Consider the following 20346-nt stretch of genomic DNA (forward strand, 5'->3'; position numbering starts at 1 on the left):
GTTGGCCAGGCTGGTCTGGAACTCCTGACCTCGTGATCCGCCCACCTCGGCCTCCCAAAGTGCTGGGATTACAGGCATGAGCCACTGTACCTGGCCTCTTTTATTCTTTTTAAGAGACAGGGTCTTGCTCTGTCACTCAGGCTGGACTGCAGTGGCAAGTGATCATGGGTCACTGCAGCCTTGAACTCCTGGGCCCAACCAATCCTCTCACCTCAGTATTCTGAATAGCTGAGACTACAGGTGTGTGCTGCCATGCCCAACTAATTTTTTTTATTTTTTGTTAGAGACACGGTCTCACTATGTTGCCCAGGCTGGTCTGGAACTCCTGGCCTCAAGCAGTACTCCCATCTTGGCCTCCCAAAGGGCTGAGATTACAGGCATGAACCATCGTGCCTGGCCTCCATACTGTTTTTCATGATGGCTGTACTAATTTATATTCCCACCAATAGTGTATGAGGGTTCCCTTTTTTGCAAATCTTTGCCAACATTTGTCATATTTTGTCTTTTTGATAGTAACCATTTTAACAGGTATAACTCAACATCTCATTGGATTTTCAATTTGCATTTCCATGATGATCAGTGATGTTAAGCATTTTTTTCATATACCTGTTGGTCATTTGTATGTCTTCCTTTGAGAAATGTCTATTCAGAATTTTTGCCCACTTCTTAACCAGGCTATTTGATTTCTTGAGACTGTGTTGTTTAAGTTCATTATAGATTTTAGATATTATCCGCTTATCAGATGTACGGCTTGCAAATATTTTCTACCATTCTTTAGGTTGTCTTTTTACTTTGTTGGTTGTTTCCTCTGCTATGCGGGAGCTTTTTAGTTTGATGCAATCTCATTTGTCTATTTTTGCTTTTGTTGCCTGTGTTTTTGGGGTCATACCCAAAAAAAAACCATGGCCCAGGCCAATGTCAAGAAACCAGATCATGATTTCTAATACAATTTCCCAATGAAAGGAACAAGGGCTCTTTGGAAGAATGGTTGAATCTAGGACTAGGGCAGGAAATACACGGGGTGAGTCTAGAATATATTGTAAACGCCAGAAAGTAAGGAAGAGCTGGGGGAGGGGGCAGGAACTACTTTAATATGGGAGCATGTCCAAGGGACATGGGGGCCACCTAAAAGATCTCCCAATGGTGAAAGCTGAAACAATTTGAACAACAAAATAAAGCAGTGTTGGATTATAACCAAAAGTACAAAATAAACATTCATGAGTGCATATTGATATAAATGAATTAATAAATGGAGGAGAAGAGACAAATCTCCCTGCAGAATAAATTTCAAGCAATTTATGTAGATATGCTGTCTTAAAGGAGAGAGAGCCTAACTCTCTACTTAAATGTGGGCCATGCATAGGACTTCCTTTCAAAGAGTACAGTATGGCAAGGGGGGAATGAAGTAACTTTACAGTGGAAAAAATCTGAAAAACACAGCCAGATCATCAAGGCCAACATCAACAGTAAAACATCATGTTGACAGTATTGTCCCTTGATAGGATGTGATAAAAATGTCATTTAACCTCTGTGGCCATCCTCTCAATATCTTGTAACTATGGTCTAATCATGAAACATGATTAGAGGAAAAACATGAGACAATTTTAACAGTGTGGCATCCCACAAAATACTCAATGAGTACCCTCAAAATTGCCAAGGTCATCAAAAATGGCCTGAGAAAATGCCACAGCCAAGAGGAGCCTAAAGAGCCCTATTATTAAATGTAATGTTGTATCCTGGATAAGATAGTGGAATAGAAAAAGGGCATTAGGTGAAACAGGAAATCTAAGCAACTCATTGACTTTAGCTAACAATAATGTAGCAGTAGAGGTTCACTAATTGTAACAAAGACATACCAATGTAAGATGTGGGAAACTGGATGTGGTATATATGGGGACTCTCTGTACTATCTTCTCAATTTTCCTGTAAATCTAAAACTGTTTTAAAAAATAAGACCACCAGGCCGGGCACAGTGGTTCATGCCTGTAATCCCAGCACTTTGGGAGGCTGAGGCAGGCGGATCACCTGAGGTTGGGAGTTTGAGACCATCCTGGCCAACATGGTGAAACCCCATCTCTACTAAAAATACAGAATTTGCCAGGTGTGGTGGCACACACCTGTAACCCCAGCTACTCGGGAAGCTGAGGCAGGGAGAATCGCTTGAACCTGGGAGGTGGAGGTTGCAGTGAGCCAGGATCGCACCACTGCACTCCAGCCTGTGTGACAGAGTAAGACTCCGTCTCAAAAAAAAAAAAAAAAAAAGGAATCCAAGGCTGGGCATGGTGGCTCACACCTGCTGAAGCCCAGGAGTTCGAGACCAGCTTGGGCAACAAACTGAGATCCTGTCTCTACAAAAAATTAAAAAGTTAGCTGGGCATGGTGACATTTGCCTATGATCCCAGCTACTTGGGAGGGTGGGGTGGGAGGATTGCTTGAGCCTGTGAAGTCGAGGCTGCAGTGAGCCATGATTGTGTTACTGTACTTCAATCTGAACAACAGAATGAGAGCCTGTCTCAAAAAAAAAAAAAAAAAAAATGCAGTTGTGGGAGCGAGGGCAGTATGGATGACCACGCTTGGCTATGAGCTGATCACTATGGAAGCTGGGTGGCAGGTGCCAGAGCTGAATGAGAGGAGGAGGAGCAGTGTGCGGGTGCAGAGGTAGGGTGGGAGAAGGGATTTCAGGAGGAGCAATGGGCCTCAGCCCGCCTGTGCCTGCAGAGGGCTGCCTCCTGAAGCCTCATGTGTGGTTATTCGGCATCTGGGAAACTGTTCCCTCACCAAGCCCTCTCCTGTTCCTTTGTCACTATCTCCAAGGTTGTCCTTACGCCATTCTCCCCCTGTGTTATGGTGGACTGTGCATGCTCCTTCCCTCTACTCACACCAGCCTGTATGTCCTCGGGGCTGGGAAAGTCAGTCAGTACTGTCTGGGAGGTCCAGTCCCTAGCACAGCCCTCTGTCAATGCTGATTATTTTTTAGCTCTTAGAAAGTTTTTCATTTTGTTTAGTAAAACATTGCCTCCTACAACTTTAAACTAGCTCCTCTCCTCTCCCTGCCCTGTCCCCCAAAACAGAAGAAATCCACTTCCTTAGCATGTGATGCCCTTAGGTATTTAAAGAATGCTGTTTTGTTTTTCATTCAACATTTATGTAGCCAGGCACAGTGCCAGTGTTCCGTTAATTATTTTCATATTCACGCAGAGTGGCCTCCATTCCTTCGGTCATTCTTCAAGGGGCTTAATTTCCAGCCTTCCAGCCCATTGCTCCTCCTGAAAAGCCCTTCTGCCTGCCCCACCTCTGCGCCCACACACCGCTCCTCCTGCCACTCAGCTCTGTCACCTGCCTCCCAGCCTCCCTAGTGATCAGCTCACAGCCAAGCATGGTCACCCACACTCCCCCTGCCCCCACTACTGGATTCATTGTTTTAGTGGTCTTATTTTTTAGAACAGTTTTAGATTTACAGAAAAATTGAGAAGATAGTACAGAGAGTCCCCATATGCCCCACACCCAGTTTCCCCTGTTATTAACATCTTACATTAATACGTCTTTGTTAGAGTTAGTGAAGGCGGTGTCTGCTTCACTTCAATTTGTTAATGTTTCAGAGTAAGGTGCTCAGAGCTGAACACAGGGCACTAAGGGACACTGAGGCCTGGGCAGGATGGAGGCACGAGGACAGAAAAGGCCTTGCTCAGTTGGTAGGCGGTGTCAGGAACAGGAACAACAGGTCTGTTTTGTCCAGGCCCTGCAATGCTGGAACAGGGAGTAAGGCCTTGATTTCCTAGAAGTCCTGGAAGGCTTTGGGTGGGGACTTAGCACAAGGACCTGGCTGCTGCTTCCCACATAGGGCCAGCACATAGAAAGCCTTCAACAAATATTTGTTAACGTGACCCCTTTGAAGAAAATGTCTGCCGATGCCTTCGTGAGGTGCCTGTGGTAGGACTCGGAGCTCCGTGTGTTGAGGCCCTGGCTTCAGCTGTAGGAGAATGAGAGTGGTAACTGCTTGACTGAACCCGCCCCCTGGAAGGTGGGTCACACCGTCCTCACCCTTGGGAGTAGCAGTGTGGAGCTGGGTCAGCCCTGGGAACAGCAGAGGGTGGGGCCTAGGGTAGAGGGACCCAGGTTTTGAGCCAGGAGATATAGGAAGTCCAACTTCTCCAAGGAACAGGCAGGCTCAGGCCTCTGAGGTGGTCAAGACTGGGCAGGCCAGAGCCATGGGCAGCGCAGAAGAGAGGTGGCAAGCAGCATTTCTTATTTTCATTTTGCTTCTAATAGTTAGCTGTGTGGCCACGGGCAAATCACTTTCCCTTTCTGAATCTATGTCATGGGAAAATGAGGAGATTCATCTGGGTGAGCTGTCACCTCTAAAGTTGTGTGGCTCCATTTGGGTCACTCATTCAGCAGTTATTCCTTGAGCACCTACCATGCTCCAAGCATGGCACAAAGTGCCATTGTGGCTGACTAGACTGATGTAATTCCTGCCCTCATGGGGCTTATGATCTAGTCAGGACAGACAACAAACAGATAACTAGTAAATACATAGAAAGTTACAAATCGCTGTTAGGAATGGAATGAAAAGCAGGGTGGGTGGGGAGGTTCTTAAATGGGGTGGCTAAGGGAAGGCTGCTCCGAGGAGGTGATGTTTAAGCTGAGACCTGAATGATGAAAATAATAAGCTATGGGGCTGAGCACAGTGGCTCACACTTGTAATCCCAGCACTTTGGGAGGCCAAGGAAGGAGGATGGCTGAGGCCAGGAGTTCGAGACCAGCCTGCGCAACATGGTGAAACCCCGTCTCTACCAAAAACAAAAATTAGCCGGGTGTGGTGGTGCACACCTGTAGTCCCAGCTACTCGGGAGGCTGAGGCAGGAGGATCCCTTGAGCCCAGGGGGTTGAGATTGTAGTGAGCTGAAATCATGCAACTGCACTCCAGCCTGGGGACAGAGTGAGACCTTGTCTCAAAAAAGAAAAAAAAAAAAAAAAGAATAAGCTATGGAACGACCTGGCAGAAAAGTGTTCAAGACAGACAAGCGGCAAGTTCAAGGTTCAAGACAGGAGGGAGGAGGCGTGTTGGGGGGATTGGAAGGGAGGGCAGAGTGGCTGCAACAGACTAAGCAAGGTAGCAGTGACATGAGGCTGAGATGGAGGGCCTGGAAGGGTGAGACAGCCCAGGCCTTAGGAGGCATGAGATTTATTTGATCCCAGGTGCTTTGGGACGCTGTTTGAAGCATCTAGCCAGAGAAGCAACTGACTCCAGCTGTGTGCATGCAGCAAGTGGGTTGGAGGTGGCTGAGAGAGCAAGCAGGACAGCAGTGCTCCTGAGTGGATCCCTGGTTCAAGGTTGGGCTCTGCCACTTTATGTCTCATTACCTTGGTCAAGCTACTTAACCTTTGTGCCTCAGTTTCCTCATTGTAGTTGCTGAAAGCACAGACTCTGAAGACAGACCACCTGATTCAAAGCCTAGGTTTATTGCTTTCCTGGTGTGTAATGTTAAACAAGTTTCTTTTTCTTTTCTTTTTTTTTTTTTTTTGAGACGGAGTCTCACTGTGTCGCCCAGGCTGGAGTGCAGTGGCACGATCTCCGCTCACTGCAAGCTCCGCCTCCTGAGTTTATGCCATTCTCCTGCCTCAGCCTCCCAAGTAGCTGGGACTACAAGCACCTGCACCACGCCCAGCTAATTTTCTGTATTTTTAGTAGAGACGGGGTTTCACCGTGTTAGCCAGGATGGTCTCGATCTCCTGACCTCGTGATCCGCCCACCTCAGCCTCCCAAAGTGCTGGGATTACAGGCATGAGCCACTGCGCCTGGCCGATGTTGGACAATTTTCTTAACCTCAGCATCCTCACCTGTAACATGAGAATAAAAATAGGAGTCAGCTCACTGGATTGTGGTGAGGGTTAAATGGGTTATAGATGCAAAAACTACAAGAGGGCCTGGAATTTAGTGAGTGCTCAATAAATGTTCGTTGGTGCTATTATTACCATCTTATCATCATTGCTATTGTAATTATAAGATGATTGACCGTGGATAGGTAAATTTCTTTTCCTGAACCTCATTTTCCACATCTGAGGATAGCCCCCACATCCTAGGATGGTTGTAAGGTATAAATTCATATATATATGTTTCCTCCCCAGAGTAGGAGCTGGCTAAAGAGCAGCCATTCTGGTTTCTGTGCAAGTCCTGGCATTGGCTAGGAGGGCCTTTGTTCCCACTGTACTCAACATGAGAGACACATGAGGTGCTTCATGTCCCCCAGAGCACTTTCACACGTGCCATCTCATGTAGACCCTCAGCAGCTTCAGAGGAAAGGTGGCATCACTCCACCCCAGTCTTGCCAAAGAGAGACAAGGCCAGGGCTCAGAGTACCCAAAAATTTGTATGTGGTCATATTTCAAGGTCTAGAACCCAAATGGTGGAGGTGGGGAGGGTGTTCCAGATCCCGCTTCACATCTCCTTTCAAATTCAGAATCCTTTGGAGACATGTCGATAGATATTCTCACCTGCATGGCCCAGGAGGTACTGTGTGCCCCAAGTCACTAAGTACAATTTTAAAATATGGAATCAATCTAAGTGTCCATTAACAGATGAGTGGATAAGGAAAATGTGGGACATATACACAATGGAATATCATTCAGCCATAAAAAGGAATGAGATCCTGTCATTTGCAGCAGCGTGGATGGCACTGGAGGCTATGTTAAGTGGAATAAGCCAAGCACAGAAAGACAAATATTGCATGTTCTCACGCATATGTGGGATCTAAAAACTGGATCTCATGAAGATAGAGCGTAGATTGGTGGTTACCAGAGGCTGGGATGGGGAGGAAGAGGGGGAATGAAAAGAAAGAATATGCATGTATTTATTTCCAGTGAACTGTATGCTTAAAAATGGTAAAGATGGTAAATTAGGTGTGTATATTGTACTTCAACAACAGCAACTTGGATCCAGGATTAGTCCCAACCCCATGTGTCCTCCAGAGAGTGGGCCTCTTGGTTTGTGGCCCTTTTTCTTCTTGAGCCCTACACAGCTGGCATTGGTGGCTCTGGGGCCACTAACCGTTCCTGTCCCTGCCCCTCCTTGCCTGAGCCTTGATTAACAGCTGAGAGGCTGAAGACTGAGCACTGGATTGGGAGTTCAGCAACAAGGATTCTAGTCCTGGCTCTGCCTGTCCCAGGGTGTCTCCTTAAAAAGCGGATTGCACCCTTCATCACGGAAGCAAGTGTGCCTGTGGACTTCCATCTCCCTTCCAGACAGAACAAAGTAGGAATTCAAGCCAAGGAGCAGGAGGACAGCTGGAGAGAGGAGGACCTGTGGCCACCGAAGTCTGTGAGGGATGGAGGAGAAACAGAGGCCTCCAGGAAAGGGTGGGGTAGGTGGCTGCAAAGATAAGGTCTAGAAGAGGACTGGCTGTTTGATTTTTTTTATTTTACTTTTTTTTTTTTGAGACACAGTTTCACTCTGTCACCCAGGCTGGAGTGCAGTGGCGCAATCTTGGCTCACCACAACCTCTGCCTCTCTGATTGAAACGATTCCCCTGCCTCAGCCTCCCGAGTAGCTGGGATTACAGGCACCGGCCACCATCACCATGCCCGGCTAATTCTTTTTTTTTCTTTTTCTTTTTCTTTTCTTTTTTTTTTTTGAGATGGAGTCTCGCTCTGTCGTCAGGCTGGAGTGCAGTGGTGCAATTTTGGCTCATTGCAACCTCTGCCTCCCAGGTTCAAGCGATTCTCCTGCCTCAGCCTCCCAGGTAGCTGGGACTACAGGCACGTGCCACCATACCTGGAAAATTTTTTGTATTTTTAGTAGAGATGGGTTTTCACCATGTTCGTCAGGATGGTCTTGATCTCCTGACCTCGTGATCCACCTGCCTCAGCCTCCCAAAGTGCTGGGATTACAGGTGTGAGCCACTGCGCCCAGCCCTAATTTTTGTATTATTAGTAGAGGCGGGGTTTCACCATGTTGGCCAGGCTGGTCTCAAACTCCTGACCTCAGGTGATTAGCCTGCCTCGGCCTCCCAAAGTGCTGGGATTACAGGTGTGAGCCACCACACCTGGCCTATTTTACTTTTTTGGGATAGTCTCTCGCTCTGTCGCCTAGGCTGGAGTGCAGTGGCGCGATCTTGGCTCACTGCAACCTCCACCTCCTGGGCTCAAGAAATCCTCCCACCTCAGCCTGGGACTACAGGCATGCACTATCACACCTGGCTAACTTTTGTAATTTGTGTAGATATGTGGTTTCACCATGTTGCCCAGGCTGGTCTCAAACTCCTGGGCTCAAGTGATCCACCCACCTGGGCCTCCCAAAGTGCTGGGATTACAGGTGTGAGCCACTGCACCTGGTGCCTAGCTGTTTGATTTTTGTTGTAAGTCCTAAGGAAGAGAAAACAGATTTGCTCGACAAGAACAAAAACAAAATAAAACAAAAAGCTGTAATTGGACATTGGGGAAAACTTGAGAGCAATAGGGGCAGTGAGGTTCCTGGAGTGGGACAGTGGGTAATCTGATCTAGGTGCTCTTCTAATTCCACGGTTAGAGGAATTCCATGTGATGTAGCAAAAGGGGCCCAGGATTTCTCCTGCCTGTCATTTGCTCAGTGATCCCAGATAAATTCACCTCCTGCTCGAGGCCTTCTTTTTCCCATCTAGAAAATCTGCAGGTAGGCTGGGCACGGTGGCTCACACCTGTAATCCCAGCACTTTGGGAGACCGAGGCGGGTGGATCACCTGAGGTCAGGAGTTCGAGACAGCCTGACCAACATGGAGAAACCCCATCTCTACTCAAAATACAAAACTAGCCGGGCATGGTAGTGCATGCCTGTAATCCCAGCTACTCAGGTGGCTGAGGCAGGAGAATCGTTTGAACCTGGGAGGCACAGGTTGCAATGAGCTGAGATTGGGCCATTGCACTCCAGCCTGGGCAACAATAGCGAAACTCCGTCTCAAAAAAAAAAAAAAAAAAAAGAAAAAAAAGAATGAAAATCTGCGGGCAGACCTGGCCAGTCTCTGAGGTCTAACTTTCTGTGACTTCTCCCGAGGGTCTTCACCAGGTCTTCCTTCCAGAGGGTGAATGCGACACACGACCCTTGATCCTGATGAGCCTGGGAAATGAGTTGATACGGATAAGGAAGGAAATATTTTATGAACTGATTGACAATGATGACAAGATGATAAAAAAGTTGTTAAAGCTCAATATTGCATTCCCCAGGTCAGTACTGGAAATGTACGTAAGTCCCATCAGGTGAAATGAACAATTTTTCACCTGTTATTTTAGTAAAAGAAGGAAAAATATAATACCTGTTGCTGACAAGCGTGAAATGAAACTGGGAGTTGTTGGTACACTCTAGATAGGCTCACTCCTTTTGATAATAATGTTAGCATTACATTTCAAGTGCTATAAAACTGTCCCAACACTTTAAGACAGAGATTCATCTGTGAATTTATAGAGCCAAAATATGGAGAAAGCCCCTGCATTAAGATGTTCATTGCAGGGTCGGGTGCAGTGGCTCACGCCTATAATCCCAGCACTTTGGGAAGCTGAGGCAGGCAGATCACTTGAGGTCAGGATTTTGAGACCAATCTGGCCAACATAGTAAAACCCCATCTCTACTAAAAACACAAAATTAGCCAGGCGTGGTGGCACATGCCTGTAATCCCAACTACTCAGGAGGCTGAGGTAGGAGAATCTCTTGAACCTGGGAGACAGAGGTTGCAGTGAGCTGAGATGGCATCACCACACTCCAGCCTGGGTAACAGAGTGAAACTCTGTGTTAAAAAATAATAAGGCTGGGTGTAGTGGCTCACTCCTGTAATCCCAGCACTTTGGGAGGCCAAGGCAAGTGGATCACCTGAGGTCAGGTGTTTGAGACCAGGCTGGCCAACATGGTGAAACCCCACCTCTACTAAAAATACAAAAATTAGCCGGGCATGGTAGTGGGCCTCTGTAATCCCAGCTACTCAGGAGGCTGAGACAGGAGAATCACTTGAACCCGGGAGGCAGAGGTTGAAGTGAGCCGAGATAACACCATTGCACTCCAGCCTGGGTGACAGAGCAAGATTCCATCTCAAAATAATAATAATAATAGGCTGGGCATGGTGGCTCATGCCTGTAATCCCAGCACTTTGGGAGGCCGAGGCAGGTGGATTACCTGAGGTCAGGAGTTTAAGACCAGCTGGCCAACATGGTGAAACCCTGTCTCTACTAAACATAGTCTACTAAACACACCACCGGGTGTGGAGGTGGGCACCTTTAATCCCAGCTACTCAGGAGGCTGAGGCAGGAGAATCACTTGAACCTGGGAGGCGAAGGTTGCAGTGAGCCGAGGTTGCACCTTTGCACTCCAGCCTGGGCAACAAGGGCGAAACTCTGTCTCAAACAAAAATAATAATAATAAAAAATAAAGATGTTCATAGCAGCCATATTCATAATAGAAAAACAATGACAACATTCATGTGTGCCGCACTAAGAGGATAGTTTATAAAATTGTGGTATATTCTCTTGATAGAACATAATTGTTTTATTTAAAAAATGGTAAGCTTAATGGCTCTGTAACAGCAGGGTAAAATGGGTGACATAATGATACTGGAAAAGGGCGGTACAGAATTGTACATGTGCTATGACTATGCCTTTGTAAAACACTTACCCGAGAGAAACCTAGAAGGAAATAAGCAAAAATGACAATGCCTGTGGTAAGAGTCGTTTTCTCTGGGAGGTGAGACTAAAGGTGACTCTCTGGTTATATATTCCTCTCATGTTTTATTTTATTTTATTTTTATTTACTTATTTTTTTGAGGCAGGTTCTCACTCTGTTCCGAGGCTGGCGTGCAGTGGCACAATCATGGCTCACTGTAGCCTTGACCTTCTGGGCTCAAGGGATCCTCCCACCTCAGTCTCCTGAGTAGCTGGAACTATAGATGTGCACTACAATGCTCAGCTAATTGAAAATTTTTTTGTAGAGATGGGGGTCTCATTATGTTGCCCAAGCTGGTCTTGAACCAGTCCTCCTGCCTTGGTCTTCCAAAATGCTGAAATTTACTTTTATAATTATTAAAAATAAATATGTATCTTGAAAGATTAGATAATTTTTTTTTTTACTTTTTCATAGTGTCCAAATTTTCTAGAGTGAATGTTAATGCTTTTATAATGGGAACAAATAACTTTTTTAAAATGTAAAAATTAATTTATTGCCCAGACCAGTGGTCTCAAAACTGTTTTCATCTCACACTGCTATTACTAAAAAGTGTTCAAGCATGTGCTCCGTGGTATGTATATGTAATATAAATAACATCTGTTAATTTTTTTTATTATATCCACATATAATATTACTGTACCAATATATATTATAAACATATAAAAATTGATCTTTTAAAAGAATAAGAGAAAGATAAATGAAATCCTACTATTCACATACTCTAGTGGATCTTGTACATCTCCCTGGGTGACATGTCTCTCCACCCTGGCTTTGTTTTGTGTGTGTGTGTGTGTGTGTGTGAGAGACGGGGTCTCACTCTGTCATCCAGGCTGGCATGCTGTGGCTGAATCTCAACTCACTGCAACCTCCGCCTCCTGGGCTCAAGTGATCCTCCCACCTCAGCCTCCCCAGTAATTGGGACAACAGGCAGGTGCCACCATGCCTGGCTAATTTTTTTGTATTTTTTGGTAGAGACAGGGTTTTGCCATGTTGCCCAGGCTGGTCTCAAACTCCTGAGCTCAAAGAATCCACCCACCTTGGCCTCCCAAAGTGCTGGGATTGCATGAGCCACCGTGCCTGGCCTCCACCCCCACTTGGGGACCACCAAGCTACACTCCTGCAAGAGTCCTATCACGGGTTCCTCCCCTTCAGACTCCTGCCTGCTGGATTCTTTCTGCACACTGTGTTCTTGTTAAAACCCTAATCTGGTTGTGTTAAACTCCTGCTTGAAACCTTTCAATGGTATCTCACTGCCTATAGGATAAAGTCCAAACTCAATGCTACCTCAATGACCCACCACAGTCTGACCCCCCACTCAAGCCCCCTGCAGCATCTCCTGCCACCTCCAACTCACGCCAGCAACCCAGGCGGGTTGCCTGCTAGATGCTGCACATACCTTGCCTTTGCCAACGCTGGCCCTTTTGCCTGAAGTGCTAACCCCAGTCCTGCCTCCACCCTTTGTGATAAATTCCTGCTCATTCTGTAAGATTCATCTTCTGCAGCAAACCTGCTCAGACTAACCCCAATTTGGGATAAGTACCCCCTTTCTGCACACTCATAATATTCTCTACACAGCTCTGTCATTGACCATATCATGTTGTCATACAGTTACCTGTTTGCACAGCTCTTTCCCTTCCACCTGATTAAGTGCTTCAGGAAGGCAAGGCTGTGCTTTATCCGTCTTTGGTCTCTAGCACCTGTACAGTGCCCAGCATGCAGAAGGTGCTTAATAAATGTTGACCAAATGTGATTGGGCCATACTCATTGCAGAAGATTGAAAAACACTGAACAGTGAAAAAGACAAAACCCAAATCATTTGCAATCCTCCAGCAATCCCAGTTAGCATCTTCTGTATTTCCTTTTAGTGTTTTATTCACTTCGTGAATATGTGCCAAATATGCATTTATCGTCATGCTCTGTTTTCATAATGGAGCTCATACTTCTTACACATTTTCTTTACTTGCGGTGATATTGTGGTCAGACACAGTTTTGGCAGCAGGTGTGGGAAGCAAGTGATTCCAATGGTAGAGAAAGGGGGTATGAAGGCAGACAGAGCTGCAGGTGATTCCAGCCCCGGCCAATAAGCACACAAAAGGCTCTGACGTGAGATCTTCGTGACCTTGAGCAATGTGAGGTCTTCATGACCTTCTCTAGGCTTCCGACTCCAATCAGCAAAACAAGAAAATTAGAGTAGATCAGTATTTTTTAAAGTATGAACATATTCCACAGGAGGGTTACAGGATGATTTTAGGCGGCTCGCAGATTGACGTTTTTAGTTTTAACATTTATGTATTTATTTGTGTGAATTAGAAAAAGCAGCATGACTAGCTTACTAACCGTGTGATCTGACAGATCTTGTTGCTTAAGACAAAGTTAAAGTAAATATTTAAGTAAAAGGAACTGAACAGATTGAAGGAAAATAATTCGTAATTTTTTTTTTTTTAGACAGAGTCTTGCTTTGTCACCCAGGCTGGAGTGCAGTGGTGTGATCTTGGCTCACTGCAACCTCTGCCTCCCGGGTTCAAGTGATTCTCCTGCCTCAGCCTCCCAAGTAGCTGGGATTACAGGCGCCGCCACCACACCTGACTACTTTTAGTAGAGACGGGGTTTCACCATGTTGGCCAGGCTGGTCTCGAACTCCCAACCTGAGGTGATCTGCCCACCTCGGCCTCCCAAAGTGCTGGGATTACAGGTGTGAGCCACCATGCCCAGCCTGGAAAATCACTAGTAAATTTAAAGAGCAGATGATATGTAGATAAGGCCAACACTGCAGCAGTCTTGTGAGAAAAACAAGCTGAAAAATACTGGTGGTTCCTTCTGGTTCAAGGATGCCACGCTTCTCTAATTCCTGGGTAATACCAATATAGGAAATGGCCATTTAGACCTGCCACTCAAAAAAGGGTTTAAGGAGCCTTAGCTCCTTGCATATTGCCTGACACATGATGGGGATCAGTTAATATCTGTTGAATGGAAATTCAGAAAAGGTTTACATAGACTTGAGCGGGGGCAGATGGAACATTCAGCATCTGCCCTGTGCAGTCAGCATTTGCGGCCCTCATCTAGAATGCTGACCCACAGAATTCTGTCTTATTCATTAATCGTTGAACTCGTGCCTTTCTAGACTGCTAAAACAGGCAGAAAACATATCCATTATCTAGCTCAGATCCCTCACGTTTTAACCGAAGACTCTGAGATCCTGAAGATCACAGAGCCGGTGGCAGAGGTACCTGTCCTGTGAATAGCACAGGCTGGATATCCTGAAAATCACCCCTACAGAGCACGGGGCGGCCAGTGTAGAGTAGAATGCATGGCTGCATCCACAAGAAAGTCAGGAAATCCCCAAGGCCAAGGTGAAGAGGATCACCCAAAACAGACAGATAGCATGAACTAATGCTGGGGATTGCCCAGGAGGGCTTAAGGGCGTCACGGGCTGATTTTTTTTTGGGGGGGACAGAGTCTCACTCTGTCGCCCAGGCTAGAGTGCAGTGGCGTGATCTCAGCTCACTGCAATGTCCCCCCACTGGGTTCAAGTGATTCTTGTGGCTCAGCCTCCCGAGTAGCTGGGATTACAGGCATGTGCCACCACACCTGGCTAATTTTTGTATTTTTAGTAGAGACAGGGTTTCACCATCTTGGCCAGGCTAGTCTCGAACTCCTGATCTGAAGTGATCCACCCGCCTGTCCTCCTAAAAGTGCTGGGATTACAGGCATGAGCCACTGCACCCAGCCATGGGTTGATTTTTTAAAGCCTGAAAGGACAGATGCAGCTTTCAGTTCAAGTGAGACAGGAGATTGGAACTGAGACCCCTGTGTGAAGCTGAGGCTACCCTGTTCAGTGAAAAAGTAGACTAGAAATCAATGTGACCATCAGCATCAGGAAGTGACATGGAGTCTTGTCTGTCTTAGCTTAGAATCTAGGTTAAAAAAAAATTATCCCCTAAGAATTAGTCATCCCATGCTTGCCCCCTCCTAGGTTTTGGTGAATCCCTTAGCCTCACCCCAATTTCTATGTTTCTGAAATGGGATGGTTGTGAAAATTAAATGAGTTAACAAATGTAAAGTGCTTGACACATGGTAAGTTCTAAGTCCGAGTGAGATGTTGTTATTTATTATGTAAGAAATTGAGAGTTAATGGAACTTTTTAAGTGAGGACTACCCAGTAGTGTGCTCATGGATGTTTAACAATCAGCTCTCCAAGATGCCAGAGGAGGACCCTGGCTTGCCAGTGTTTGCTGATTTCCATAGTGTAAATACTGCCACCATGGCCAGTTTCAAACTACCAACCTGCTGCCACAAGCATGGAGTTGAGAAGAGGTGCACACGGTCAGCTTTCATGAGCGGGTGGAAGCTGGCTTTGTCATATTGCTGACGCTACAGGACTAGCTTGTAGCCATGCTGACCTCTGGGTTTTTTCTTAAGCCAATCTCTATGGATCAAAGTTGACTTTGTCTTTGTCGATATAATCTGGCTGGAAGAATGTTCTGACTTGTTAGTGATGTATTCAGCTTGTCTGCTTAGGTAAGAGAGTACAGGTGAGTTAATTGAAGCTTAATACCCCCTTGCCTTGCTGTGGTCTCAGGAGGCCCCAGCCCTTCTTCCACCTTCCTCAGCCTCACTTGCTATGAGGGGAGGGGGCAGGGTGGAGCCAGAGCACCATGGCCAGTCCAGGGTAGCCACCAATCTACTTCCTGTCTCTACAGACCTGCCTGTTCTGGACATCTCACGTAAACGGAATCATGTAATATGTATATACCACACTTTATCCATTTATCAATATAAAATGATTAAGGAGCTATTTTACATTCTTTTGTTGTTCTAAGTCTGTGAAATCTGGTGTGTATTTTACACTCACAGCACATCTCTATTTCAAACTGGCTGCATTTCAGGTACTCAGTAGCTACATGTGGCCCATTGTTACTACATGAGACAGCACAGGCCTAAGGGAAGAAAATTGTGGAAAGGGAAAGGGTGCAGAGGGAGAGTCTAGGAGGGTCAGAGAAGCAGAATGAAGCGCCACACGCTGAGGGAGGGGAGGTGGCAGGAGGCAAGGCTGGAGGGGCGGGACTGGCATGAGAACCTCGGCTTCTGTGCCTGCCCTTTAGTGATGAAGATATGTGCCAGAAGTTCCTCCAGGAGAACAGCTGGAATATCTTTCGGAAGGACCTGTTGCGGCTGCTCGTGGAACCTTGCCAAAGTCAACTGTTCACTCCAAACCGGCCCAAGAAGAAAGAGATCTACAACCCTAAGTCTGTGGTCCTGGATTTGTGCAGCATCAACAAGACGACTAAACCTCGTTATCCTATTTTTATGGCACCCCAGAAATACCTCCCCCCATTGAGGATTGTCCAAGCCATCAAAGCACCTCGGTACAAAATCCGAGAACTCTTGGCTTAGTGTAAGAGCGCAGGGGTCCTTATTTAGGACAAATAAAGGATGGTGGATTGGCTGCCGTGCTTTCTGAATGACCACCATGGGAGCTGTGGGACTTGGAGGAAGGGGGCCTGGAGGGCTGAGCTGTGGGTCCAGAGAGGTGTTTGGGGGACGGCAATGGGGGCACAGTCTCCCTTGACGCTTGAGGGCTGGGCTGAGTGAATGGATGGTTAGAGGCTGTGTGTGGACGGGTTAATCACTGGGCATAGTTTCAGGGTACGAGGGTCTTGTCTGATAAGCTGGATGTGGGGAAGGCTCAAATCAAAGTGGTCAAGACTAGGGTTGCAAATGCCTTCCGAGGCCAGACAGGTCATCTAAAGGAGTGCAGCAGCAGGGCTGGGAAGGCAACGGGGAATGGTGGAGATGCTGGGGCCCGCTGTGTAAGTTCCCCATCCAGATGGGGCAGCTGCCCCTTAGCCCAGTCCGTTGCTGCCCTGTCAGAAAATAATTCAGGCCTCATATTGTCAGTCTGTAGATTCTTCAAGAGAATCAAGAAATTCAATATTTTAGATGATTCCTACCAGTTTTTAAACACGAGCAACTAATTCAGATTGTTTTCAAATAGTGTCAAACAAAACACACATGGGCCTGCAGGTGGTGGGCTGGGTCCCTGTCAGAGAGTGAAGTGAGGCTGCGACTGATTGGGAGGAGGGTACAGGAGCCAGAGAGACGCTGATGGGACAGCATGACAGGAGCAGGCATCAGGTCCAGCATGAGGAGTGAGCAGCTGTGATAGAGGAGGTGGAGACAAGGAGGCTGCAGAGTCGGAACGAAAAGAGGGCTCCTCACTCTCTCTGCTGGGTCTTTAATCTGGAGCTGCCCAACACTGATCTGGGCCTAGAACTCAGGATTCCTGTCTCCAGCAGCCTCAGCACCACAGACCAAGCCCCAGATACCTCTTTCCCTTCGAGAACCCCATAGGTTAGCTTGAGAGCACTGAGGAGCCTGGTGGAGGCCATGGCGGCACAGGAGCCTGCCCGCTTCCAAGTCACCCACCCTGTCCCTGGCAAGGCATAGACTGAGGAACACCTGGGCGTTGAGCTGGGCACCAGGAGCTCTGGCATTCCCAGGTGTGCTTGTGTCTCACTGGACCCTCTTGAGCACTTTGATTCCCTTATCTGTACCTCAGTTTCCCCAGTGGTGAAATGAGCAAGTTGGACAAGATCAATGGCTTTCATGAATGGGGGTGATCTAGTTTGAAAAGCATATTCAACATTATAGTTTTGTTTGTTGAATTTATTTTTTATTTTTATTTTGAGACAGGGTCTTGCTCTGTTGCCTAGGCTGGAGTGCAGTGGCACGATCGTAGCTCACTGCAGCCTCGAACTCTTGGGCTCCAGCAATCCTCCTGCCTTAGCCTCCAAAGTAGCTGGGAGTACAGGTATGCACCATCACGTAGGGCTAATTAAAAATTTTTTTTTGTAGGGACAGGGTCTTACTGAATTGCTCAGGCTGGTCTCAAACTCCTGGCCTAAAGTGATCCTCTCACCTTGGCCTCCTAAAGTGCTGAGATTTCAGGTATGAGCCTGATACGACTTGGCTGTGTCCCCACCCAAAATCTTATCTTGAATTGTAATAATCCCCATGTGTGAAGGGCAGGACCAGGTGGAGACCATTGACTCATGGAGGCAGTTTCCCCATACTGTTCTCATGCTAGTGAGTGAGTTCTCACGAGATCTGATGGTTTTATAAGGGGCTTTCCCCTTCGCTCAGCTCTCATTCGCTCTCCTGCTGCCGTGTGAAGAAGGATTTGTTTGCTTCCCCTTCTGCCGTGATTCTAAGTTTCCTGAGGCCTCCCAGCCATGCGAAACTGTGAGTCAATTAAACCTGTTTTCTTTATAAACTACCCAGTCTCAGGTATGTCTTTATTAGCAATGTGAGGACAAACTCATACAGAGCCACTACACTGGGACTCTGTTGAATTTCAAAGAAAACCGTTTTCATATTGCATACCAGAAAAGAAGTATGAAATTTTTCTCTCTGAAGGGGGTGTGGACGTAAAGGGTAAAGAAGCAGTGGACTTACAGATCTTCACTTCCCTGCTAGCTCCAGAATCAAGGAGTCAGGGATGTCTGCAGAAGTCCTGGAAAGGTCAACTGTGACCTACAAGGACAAGGGGTCACTGTTTTGGGACCAAGTAAGTTGGGGTGTCTGACCATATTTAGGTATCTTTTTGCATTAGGGCTGTGGCTCCAAGATGATGGTGTGGGCTTCTTATTCATCCATTTGAAATTTATTTATTTATTTTTGGAGACAGTCTTGCTTTGTCGCCCAGGCTGGAGCGCAGTGGTGCAATCTCAGCTCACTGCAACCTTCCAGATTCAAGCGATTCTCGTGTCTCAGCCTCTCAAGTAGCTGGGACTACAGGTGTGTGACATCAGGCCTGGCTACACGCCTGGCTAATTTTTTGTATTTTTAGTAGAGATGGGGTTTTGCTGTGTTGCCCAGGCTGGTCTCAAACTCCTGAGCTCAGGCAATCCACCTGTCTTGGTACTTCCAAAGTGCTAGGATTATAGGCGTGAGCCACCGTGCCCAGCCTTGAAATTTATTTATTGAGCACTGCAGAGAGAGTCAAAGGGTGGATAAGATGCATTTTCTGTTGCCTTTTATTTTCTCGGCTAGGGGTCACCAAACTCCTTTTAAATTTTATGTTTTTAAATTTATTTTTGAGACAGGGTCTCTCTCTGTCACCCAGGCTAGAGTGCAATGGCATGATCATAGCTCACTACAGCCTCAGACTCCTGGGCTCAAGCGATCATCCTGCTTCAGCCTCTTAAGTAGCCGGGATTACAGGTGTGCACTACCATGCCTAATTTTTTCTTTCTTTCTTTTTTTTTTTTTTGGAGAGACAGGGCCTCGCTGTTCTGTCCAGATTAGTATCAAACTCCTGGCCTCAAGTGATCCTCCTGCCTCAGCCTCCCAAAATGCCAGGATTACAGGTGTGAACCACTATGCCCAGCCCAAACTCTTTATGTAAGGGGTCACATGTTGAGTACTTATTACGTGACAGTCACCTTGCTGAGCATCTGACTGTGGAGTTCAGTGACCTGTTGAGTCCTGCAGGCTCTGCCACTTAATGGCTGTTGAGGATTAAAAGAGGTGGTATGTGTATAACAAGGTGGAAGATTTTTTTCACCAAGATCTCTGGGTCCTGCTTCCTGGGAAATAAGAAAATGCTTCCAGAATAACAGACAGAACTTGTTTTCTAGGGCAGTAATGGGTGAGAAAATAGCCTGGAAGAGCAACCGAGGGTGAGGGTACTGAGAAGGGTGAGAGACTCTGGGCTGGGCTTCAGGAGGTCTTGAGGGGAGCTGAGGAAGAGCAAAGTTCCTGAAGCCACTGTGTGACAAAAGAACTTGAGAAGGAGAAATGTCTGAAGAGGACTTCAAGGAGTCCTCTGTGCTTTTCTGCGCATTGAGAATGTGTCCCTCTTTGGCATTTGTTTGAGAAACCAAGTGAACATTTGAATAGAATTATAGAATTAGGCAGTACTGCTGTCTCTTTGAATCCAGTAACCAAGCAGGGAGTGGGCAGCAAGAGATGCTTGTTATATTCAGCGTATGGTGTCAAGTCCCTGGCACAGTAAGTGCTCAGCACTCGCTAAGTGTTATTCATGTCTTTTAGACCAAGGTCAATTTGATCATCTAGAAACTCTCTTCCCCTTCAGTGGAATAGGAAACTGAGACTTTGGAAGGCTGAGCCCTCATAATCAGTGATAAAGGCCATCACTGAGTGGATTGGGGTAGGAGGAGCCTGAATGACTTCTCACCCAACCCCCACACTCTTCTCTAGGTGAAGGAGCTCACGGGAACGTGAATGGGCAGCCTCTCAGGGGAGAGTGGAGACAGGGCAGCAAACCATACCAAGCACTGTGTGGGGAGGGTACTGTTTGGAAAAAGAATGAGTGGGACAGTGAGGGGAATGCAGGGCCAGGGAGGTGGGACTTGTGTGTGAGCCTAGCTTCCAGGCTGTGAGCTGCAGAATGAGCGCCGGTTCTCAAGGTTCCCTTTCCCCAGCACACACACACACACACACGCACACGCACACGCACACATATATACACACATGCACACACACACATATACACATACACATATACATACACACATATATATACACATATACACACACGACACATACACACATACACACATATACATAAATACACATATACATACACGACACACATACACATACACACATACATACATACACACACAACAACATGGGATCAGATT

At 46.7% G+C, this 20346-nt stretch overlaps 1 protein-coding gene and 1 long non-coding RNA gene across 10 annotated transcripts in view; one reads left to right on the plus strand and one right to left on the minus strand.

Moving 5' to 3' along the window:
* Positions 1 to 16124, plus strand: part of CNBD2 (cyclic nucleotide binding domain containing 2) — a 74815-nt gene extending 58691 nt beyond the window's left edge. For 3 of the 9 annotated variants that reach the window (XM_063720648.1, XM_063720646.1, XM_063720649.1), the window contains 2 exons: positions 9026 to 9195; positions 15781 to 16124. In XM_063720648.1, coding sequence (XP_063576718.1) covers positions 9026 to 9195; positions 15781 to 16072 — 462 coding nt within the window. In that variant the 3' untranslated portion in view covers positions 16073 to 16124. Of the gene's footprint in view, positions 1 to 5528; positions 5715 to 9025; positions 9196 to 15780 lie in introns of those variants that run through there. The other 6 variants (XM_063720653.1, XM_063720652.1, XM_063720654.1 and 3 more) reach the window with 3 other exon arrangements.
* On the minus strand, positions 5444 to 15499 carry LOC129052218 (uncharacterized). The gene is made up of 4 exons (XR_008517140.2): positions 14963 to 15499; positions 12291 to 12840; positions 8983 to 9088; positions 5444 to 5841 (listed from the first exon to the last, which is right to left on the minus strand). It is a non-coding gene; the product is annotated as an uncharacterized LOC129052218 (long non-coding RNA).
* Positions 16125 to 20346: the final 4222 nt, after the last annotated feature.

This window comes from Pongo abelii, chromosome 21 (genome assembly GCF_028885655.2).
Source record: "Pongo abelii isolate AG06213 chromosome 21, NHGRI_mPonAbe1-v2.0_pri, whole genome shotgun sequence".
In the NCBI taxonomy this organism is placed as follows: domain Eukaryota; kingdom Metazoa; phylum Chordata; class Mammalia; order Primates; family Hominidae; genus Pongo; species Pongo abelii.